Here is a 10,053-nt window from a genome sequence, read left to right on the forward strand (position 1 = left end):
ACCAAAACAAACACAACAACAATCTCTGCCGCAAAGATACCTCCCAAACACCAAAAAACAAACACAACAACAACAATCTCTGCCATAGACACATCAAGCACCCAAAACAAACACAACAACAACAATCTCTGCTGCATAAAGACATCCAAGCACCCCAAAACAAACACCAACAACAACAATCTGCCATAAAGATGCTCAGGCGCAAAGATGGAGCGCAATGACGACAGTCTCTTAAGCAAGGATATCCCAGACGCGAAGAAACCAGACGCAACAGCAACGGTCTCTTGGCAAGGACATCAGACGCCAGGAATAGACGCGACGACGGCGTCTCTGCTGTGGTTGTCAGACTTTGAAGATGAATATGACGTCAATGATCTCTCTTATGAGATATCAGGGCTTTGAGGAATAGACGCAACAGTGGGTCTCTTATGGGATGCATCAGGGCACTGAGGGAATAAGATGAATGACAATAGTCTCTTATGGCAGGATTTATCCCAGGGCCTTTAGAATAGACGCAATGACTGACGATCTCTTAGGATTTATCAGGCCTTAAGAAAGACCAAGACACGATGACCCAATGATCTCTTATGGGATTTATCCCGGAGCGCCAAGAAGATAGGACGCAAGCGTCGACAGTCTCTTATGAGGATATCGGAGCACCAAAGAATAGGCGCAGGCTGACAGCCAGTCTGCCATGGATGCATCAGGCGCTTTGAGAATAGAACTGTGACGACAGTCTCGCCATGAGATTATAACACCAAAAATAAACACAACAACAATCTCTGCCATAAGGCCCTCCAAACACCCAAAAACAAACCTATATTAATAATCTCTACCATAAGGCCACTCCAAACACCCAAAAATAAACACAACAACAACAATCTCTACCATGGAGCCCTCCAAACACCCAAAAACAACACAACAACAATCCTCTACTTAAGTACCTCCAAACACCCAAAAACAAACACAACAACAACAACAATCTCTACCATAAGGCCACTCCAAACACCAAAAAACAAACACAACAACAACAATCTCTACCACCAAGGCCCTCCAAACACCCAAAAACAAACACAACAACAAATCTCTACCATAAAGACCGGCCTCCAAACACCAAAACCAAACACAACAAAAACAATCTCACCATAAGGCCCTCCAAACACCAAAAACAAAACAACAAAACAATCTCCATGAATAAACAGAGATGAAGAAAAACGTTCAGTACTATACACAGATCTAGAGAGAGAGAGAGAGAGAGAGAGAGACCTCACACCCCACCCTCATGACCCACGACACACACACTGTCATGGGGGCGGTTGTATCACCCTGACAGTCTATTCACAGAGCTATTTACAAAATGGAATGCGCCTGACCCTGTTAAAGTGTCCCAACTTGTAAATTATACCCCGATAACACGAACCACTCTTACACGAACCATTTACACGAACCAGAGGACCTATCTCTCTCTCTCTCTCTCTCTCTCTCTCTCTCTCTCTCTCTCTCTCTTCTCTCTCCTCCTTCCCCTCTCCCTCTCTCTCTATCTTCCTCCTTTTTCCTCATTTCCTCTTCTCTCCCTTCCTCCTAGCTCTTTCCTGTTCCCCTCAACATTCATTCTCCTTGTCTCCTTTCCTCCTTCCTTCCTTCCTTCATCGTTTCTTCCAGTCCCTTCTTCCTCCTTTACTTCTTCTTCTTCCCATCTTCTTTCTCATGTTCACAAGATATTGCCACACACACACACACACACACACACACACACACACACACACACACACACACACACACACACACAACACACACACACGAGCAGTTGAAAAATAATAATAATAATAATAATAATAATAATAATAATAATAATAATAATAATAATAATAATAAAAAAAAATCACCATCATTATTCTCACTATCATCACAACACACCATCACCACTCATCATCACCACCACCATTCATCACCACACACCACTATCATCATCACCATCACCACTCATCACCACTATCATCACCACCATCAACTTTTACACCCCCACCGTCTCCTGGTCGTGAAAATATGTTGCCCAAAAAATTATTCTCACTTTTTTATCGTTAATCCACTATGAACCGTCACTAGTTAAATGCTTCACAAACTCCTGACACAATTTATCGAGTCCAGTCAATCCAGTCAGTCAGTTAGTCAGTTCAGTGAGTGATGTGTGTGTGTGTGTGTGTGTGTGTGTGTGTGTGTGTGTGTGTTTTTGTTGTGTGTGTGTGTGTGAGCCAGTGAGTGAGTGAGTGAGTGAGTGAGTGAGGAGTCAGCCAGTCAGTCAGTCAGTCAGTCAATCAAGTCAGTGAGTCAGCCAGTCCAGTGAGTGAGTGAGTGAGTCAGTCAGTCCAGTCAGTCAATCAAGTCAGTGAGTCAGTCAGTCAGTGCTGGTGGGATACAGTTAACAGTGCCAAATTAACTTCTATAATGAAATACAGCTTACAGTGCCATTGGGTAATTTCACTGCATACATAGAGGTTACAGTGCCAATAGTTATTTCATCTGATACAGCTTTACAGTGCCATACAGTTAGTGGTGTCAACAATCCTCCCTCATACAATACAGTGCCAACAATCACCCCCTCATACAATACAGTGCCAACAATCACTCCTCATACAATACAGTGCCAACAATCACCCCCTCATACAATACAGTGCCAACAATCACTCCTCATACAATAGTGCCAACAATCACCCCCTCATACAATACAGTGCCAACAATCACCCGCCTCATACAATACAGTGCCAACAATCACCCTCCTCATACAATACAGTGCCAACAATCACCCCCTCATACAATACAGTGCCAACAATCACCCCCTCACACAATACAGTGCCAACAATCACCCCCCTTCATACAATACAGTGCCAACAATCACCCCCCTCATACAATACAGTGCCAACAATCACCCCCTCATACAATAGTGCCAACAATCACCCCCCTCATACAATACAGTGCCAACAATCACCCCCCTCACACAATACAGTGCCAACAATCACCCCCCTCATACAATACAGTGCCAACAATCACCCCTCACACAATACAGTGCCAACAATCACCCCCCTTCATACAATACAGTGCCAACAATCACCCCTCATACAATACAGTGCCAACAATCACCCCCCTCATACAATACAGTGCCAACAATCACCCCCTCATACAATAGTGCCAACAATCACCCCCCTCATACAATACAGTGCCAACAATCACCCCCCTCACAATACAGTGCCAATCACCCCCCCTCATACAATACAGTGCCAACAATCACCTCCACCCACCACCATAGTGCCAACATCACCCCTTCATACAATACAGTGCAACAATCACCCCCCCTTCATAATACAGTGCCAACAATCACCCCCCCTCATACAATACAGTGCAACAATACCCCATATACAATACAGTGCCAACAATCCCCCCTTCTCATACAATACAGTGCCAACAATCACTCCCCGTCATACAATACAGTGCCAACAATCACCCCTCATACAATACAGTGCCAACAATCACCCCCCTCATACAATACAGTGCCAACAATCACCTCCTTCATACAATACAGTGCCAACAATCACTCCGTTACACAATACAGTGCCAACAATCACCCCCCTCATACAATACAGTGCCAACAATCACCCCCTCATACAATACAGTGCCAACAATCACCCCCCTCATACAATACAGTGCCAACAATCACCTCCCTTCATACAATACAGTGCAACAATCACTCCCGTTATACAATACAGTGCCAACAATCACCCCTCATACAATACAGTGCCAACAATCACCCCCTCATACAATACAGTGCCAACAATCACTCCCGTTACAATACAACAGTGCCACCAATACCAGCCAACAGAGCCATTAACTGCCCTCCACACCCAAAAAAAATCAAATCCTCCAACACACAACATACAGTGCCAAACAACCCTTAACCCCTAACATAGTGCCAACAGTCAAACCCCGGAGCACTGACACTATAAACGGTGATAGGGGGAGGGAGAGGAGTGGGGGGTGAATGGAGTGCCACAGAAATTCAGGCATCGAGGTACACCAGGTTCCTACTTCCGTTTGCATATGTATTAAGTAATTATCCAAACCGAACGACACTGTTAGGCTGTTAGGCATAATATGGTCCGCCATGGAAGGTGTGTGTGTGTGTGTGTGTGTGTGTGTGTGTGTGTGTGTGTGTGTGTGTGTGTGTGTGTGTGTGTGTGTGTGTGTGTGTGTGTGTGTGTGTGTGTGTGTGTGTGTGTGTTGTGTTTTTTTGTGTGTGTGTGTGTGTGTGTGTGTGTGTGTGTGTGTGGTGTGTGTGTGAGGGCTGCGTTTTAGGTCTCTCTCTCTCTCTCTCTCTCTCTCTCTCTCTACGCGTTTCGTTCCTGTACTCCCCAACACAAGAGGTCAAACACTTACATATTAAACAAGGTTGAACGAGGTCACACACCCACTAACTGCCATACCTGAAAGAGAGAACACAGTTGTATAATACAGTCAAATACAACATAATACAATATATACTACGTCAAAATTCATACACAAATAATACAGTATATGAGGTCATGGAATACAATATAAAATACATTACTTTGAGAGAGAGCCATAACTTTATCAAACCTGTGGAACTTCTCAACTTTTATTTTTTTATTAAGAAGATTCCCCCTCCTCCCCCCTTCTTCCTCTCCTCCCCTCCACTTCTTCCTCTTTCTCCTACCCTTCCCTTCCCCTTATCTCTCTCTCTCTCCTTCCTTCCCCTTATCTCTCTCTCTCGTCTTTCCTCTCTCCTCCTTTATTCGTCCCACCCTTCTCTTCCTCCATTGGCTCCCCCTCCCTCTCTCCCCTTCCCTTATCTAACTCTTCTCAACTGCTCCTCAATGAGTTACCACCGGGCCACAATGAGTTACAGGGCCACAATGAGTTACGTATCACAATAAGTTACCAAGGGCCCACAATGAGTTACCACATGGGGTCACAATGAGTTACGTGACCACACTGAGTTACCACGCAGGCCTACAATGAGTTACTACAGGGACACAATGAGTTACAGACCCAGAATAGTTACCACAGAGGCACAATGAGTAAAAGGCCTACAGTGAGTTACAGGACCACAATGAATTACAGGACCACAATAAGTTACCACAGGGCCAAAAGAGTTACCACAGGGCAAAATAAGTTACAGGGCCACAATGGTTACCACAGGGCCAAAATAAGTTACAGGGCCACAATGAGTTACCACAGGGCCACAATGAGTTACAGGGCCACAAATGAGATTACCACAGGGCCACAATAGATTTACAGGGCCACAATGAGTTACCACAGGGCCACAATGAGTTACCACAGGGCCGCAATAAGTTACAGGGCCACAATGAGTTACCACGATCAAGTCCATTATTTGCTCGTCTCGCCTCGCCACAATGATCGGATTCAACTTTGTAATTACCCTTAGGTGTAATTATTAGTGATATCTGCCGCGTGTGTGTGTGTGTGTGTGTGTGTGTGTGTGTGTGTGTGTGTGTGTGCGTGTGTGTGTCATTTGGTCTGTCTGTCTGTCTCTCTAATCTCCCATTCCTTTACTCTTCTTCCTTCTCCTTCCCCTCCTCCTTTCCACCTCTCCCTCGACTCTCCCCCCCATTCCCTCCTTTCCCCCTCCCCATCGTCCTCCCCACCCCTCCTCCTCCCCTCCTCCCCAAAGCAATTCATTCACTCTTTCAAATCTGACTCCCTATCCTAACACCCCCTCCTACCCCCTCCCCCTCCCTACCCCCTCCCCTCCCTACCCCCCCCTATACATAATTACCCGCACCCCAATCATCGAACAGCTGAATTACATCTGTCAGAATATATTACCAACATCAACAACGTCAAATACAATTTTTTTTTTGGGGGTCCCTATCCCTAATAGGTTTAACTCTTCATTATTTACGTATCGGCAACTGCATGAGTGGTAGGGCCAAGCTTATTTTTACTTCATAATAATTTCCTATATACTAGTTAGGTGTGATTGAAATAAAACAAAATATAATTATTTTTATTTTATTTTTTAATCCTTTGTTGACAGTTTGGGATGGAAAAATTTATGTAGATTTTGATGAATGATGTATTTAGTTATTTATTAAAACTATTGGTTGGGTTGATAGTTGTAAATTATAATGATGATTGGTTATAGGTGTGAAGAATTTATATACTGGGTGTTTAGGTGTGGGGTGGGGTGGGGTGGTGGGGTGGGGTGGGTGGGGGTGGTGTGGGAGGGTGGGGTGGGGTGGGGTGGGGTGGGGTGGGGTGGGGTTGTGGATTGGGGGTGGGGTGGGGTGGGGTGGGGTGGGAGTGGGTTGGGTTAATCTTTGTATATGTTTGGTTTAAGAGGAAGGTTTATTTGTGTTTACTTGGTTTATATAATTATTTCAGGGTAGGATTATGATAGGAAGTACACACACACACACACACACACACACACACACACACACACACACACACACACACACACACACACACACACACACACACACACCTTCTCTAATTCAAATTCTCAAACACATTTTTTTTAATTAGATGATAATGAATTTCTTCCTCCGTCCCTCGTAGTTTATGCAAATGATGAGCACAACTTTACCCGAACAGCTGAAAAAAAATTTCATAATGAAATACAGAAAAAGTTCTAACTAACACGAGGGAAAAAAATATTGTATTTTTTTAAAGTTATTGGTTGGAAAAAAGTGAGTTAAGAAAACAAATCAGAGTATATTTTGAGATCCCCCCCCCCCTCTCTCTCTCTCTCTCTCTCTCATCTGATTTACGAAGCGATAAAAGTTAAACAAAAGACAGAGGTAACACACACACAAACACACCATGCACCCAGAAACACACACACACCCCCACACACCCCACACACACACCCCCACACACACCCCACACACACACAGGGTCTGTGTCCCAAGACGTGTGTGGCGATGCTAGTGTAGCCAGATGGTGCAGTTCAATAGTGGTGCACTGCCCAGTCACACACACACACACACACACACACACTGCCACTACCCTGCCTCCACTACCACCACCACCACTACTACCACCACCACTACCTCTGCAGGGTTTGCACCACCACCACTGCTCCTACCACCACCACCACCACCACAACCACCACCACCCACACCACTACTACCACCACCATCACCACTATTACCACCACCACCACCACAACCACTACTACCACTACCACTACCTCTGCAGCGGTTTGCACCTACCCTGCCTCCTACCACCACCACCACCACCACCACCACACAACCACTACTACCACCACCATCACCACTACTACACACCATCACCACTATTACCACCACCACCACCACCACCACCACAACCACACTACCACTACCACAATCACTACTACTAAAACCACCACCACTACCACCGCCTCCTACCACCACTACCCTGCCACCCACCACTACCCCTGCCTCCACTACGACCACCACCACCACCACCATAACCACTACTACCACCACCACCACTATTACCATCACCACCACCACCACAACCACTACTACCACTACCACTACTCCCACACAATAAATAAAACACACACACACAACAAACAGTCTTAACATTGCTAAAAGGTGATGAATGTTAATTAACCCGCACCTCACCTGCTTCTCCCCAGCCACCAGAGTTAATTTAACACACACACACACACACACACACACACACACACACACACACACACACACACACACACACACACACCTGCAAGTTTGGGAGATCTGCAGCACATACCAGACACACATACAGGTATATAAACATCAGTAACACACCTGCAACACACATACAGGTATATCTGCAACACACCTGCAACACACATACAGGTATATCTGCAACACACCTGCAACACACATACAGGTATATCTGCAACACACCTACAACACACATACAGGTATATCTGCAACACACCTACAACACACATACAGGTATATCTGCAACACACCTACAACACACATACAGGTATATCTGCAACACACCTACAACACACACATACAGGTATATCTGCACACACTCCACACACACATACAGGTATATCTGCAACACACCTGCAACACACATACAGGTATATCTGCAACACACCTGCAACACACACCAGGCCAGGTACGGAGGCTCTAACTCTAAGGTGTCTACTCCCCACATTTCAATATAAAGCTAAATAATTCCGTACTGCCAGACCACTATGGCACCTATGTAATGTAACAGGTATAATATACCTGGCATGATTGGCACTATATGGCACACTATGGCACTATATGGCACTCTATGGCACACTATGACACTCTCTAGTACTCTATGGCACACTTGACACTCTCTAGCACTCTATGGCACACTATGGCACTCTCTAGCACTCTATGGCACACTATGGCACCTCTAGCACTCCATGGCACACTGTAGCACTCTCTAGCACTCATGGCACACTATGGCACTCTCTAGCACTCTATGGCACACTATGGCACTCTCTAGCACTCTATGGCACACTATGGCACTTTCAGCACTCTCTATGGCACACTATGGCACTCTCTAGCACTTATGGCACACTATGGTACTATATGGCACTCTCTAGCACTCTATGGCACACTATGGCACTCTCTAGCACTCTAGGCACACTATGGCACTTCTAGCACTCTATGGCACACTATGGCACTCTCTAGCACTCTATGGCACACTATGGCACTCTCTAGCACCCTATGGCACACTATGGCACTTCCTAGCACTCTCTCTCTATGGCACACTATGGCACTCTCTAGCACTCTATGGCACACTATGGCACTCTCTAGCACTCTATACACACTATGGCACTTCTAGCACTCTATGGCACACTATGGCACTCTCTAGCACTCTATGGCACACTATGGCACTCTCTAGCACTCTATGGCACACTATGGCACTCTCAGCACTCTATGGCACACTATGGCACTCTCTAGCACTCTATGGCACACTATGGCACTCTCTAGCACTCTATGGCACACTATGGCACTCTCAGCACTCTATGGCACACTATGGCACTTCTAGCACTCTATGGCACACTATGGCACTCTCTAGCACTCTATGGCACACTATGGCACTCTCTAGCACTCTATGGCACACTATGGTACTATATGGCACTCTCTAGCACTCTATGGCACACTATGGCACTTCTAGAACTCTATGGCACACTATGGCACTTCTAGCACTCTATGGCACACTATGGCACTCTCTAGCACTCTATGGCACACTATGGCACTCTCTAGCACCTTATGGCACACTATGGCACTTCAGCACCTCTATGGCACACTATGGCACTCTCTAGCACTTATGGCACACTATGGCACTCTAGCACTCTATACACACTATGGCACTCTCTAGCACTCTATGGCACACTATGGCACTTCTAGCACTCTATGGCACACTATGGCACTCTCAGCACTCTATGGCACACTATGGCACTCTCTAGCACTCTATGGCACACTATGGCACTCTCTAGCACTCTATGGCACACTATGGCACTTCTAGCACTCTATGGCACACTATGGCACTCTCAGCACTCTATGGCACACTATGGCACTCTCTAGCACTCTATGGCACACTATGGCACTTTCTAGCACTCTATGGCACACTATGGCACTCTAGCACTCTATGGCACACTATGGCACTTCTAGCACTCTATGGCACACTATGGCACTTCTAGCACTCTATGGCACACTATGGCACTCTCTAGCACTCTATGGCACACTATGCATTCTCTAGCACTCTCTATGGCACACTATGGCACTCTCTAGCACTCTATGGCACTCTCTAGCACCTAACTGGTCTATGGTTGTTGAATGACTTGGTACAATAAAAAATAAAAAAATAAAATAAAAATAAAAAAGTAAAAAAGCAAATAAAGAAAATAAAAAAAAATAATCAAACAAATTAAAACACCTAATAAAATATAAGCAATTAAAATAATATCCACGTCACCAAACACACCTTTGTTATTATTGTTTTATTAACTAGATGACTCAGGTAGGCGGTGTATCAGAGGTTGAC

General features: G+C 45.3%; 1 protein-coding gene across 1 annotated transcript; it reads left to right on the forward strand.

The window, feature by feature from the left end:
• Positions 1 to 207: 207 nt before the first annotated feature.
• LOC121869131 lies at positions 208 to 9,593 on the forward strand. The gene is made up of 3 exons (XM_042370317.1): positions 208 to 366; positions 8,636 to 9,133; positions 9,417 to 9,593. The coding sequence occupies exons 1-3, from the start codon at positions 208 to 210 to the stop codon at positions 9,591 to 9,593; spliced, it is 834 nt and encodes a 277-aa protein (XP_042226251.1).
• The last annotated feature ends 460 nt before the right edge of the window (positions 9,594 to 10,053 follow it).

This window comes from Homarus americanus, unplaced genomic scaffold (assembly GCF_018991925.1).
Source record: "Homarus americanus isolate GMGI-L3 unplaced genomic scaffold, GMGI_Hamer_2.0 scaffold8169, whole genome shotgun sequence".
NCBI classification, from domain to species: Eukaryota; Metazoa; Arthropoda; class Malacostraca; order Decapoda; family Nephropidae; genus Homarus; species Homarus americanus.

Excerpts from the sequence above, each read along its gene's own strand:
- LOC121869131 (XM_042370317.1), top strand. The coding sequence starts at position 208 with ATGGAGCGCAATGACGACAGTCTCTTAAGCAAGGATATCCCAGACGCG. Across the intron at positions 367-8,635 it reads ACTTTGAAGATGAATATGAC|CACTCTAGGCACACTATGGC; the intron begins GTCAATGATCTC and ends GGCACTCTCTAG. Across the intron at positions 9,134-9,416 it reads GCACTCTATGGCACACTATG|CACTCTATGGCACACTATGG; the intron begins GTACTATATGGC and ends TGGCACTTCTAG.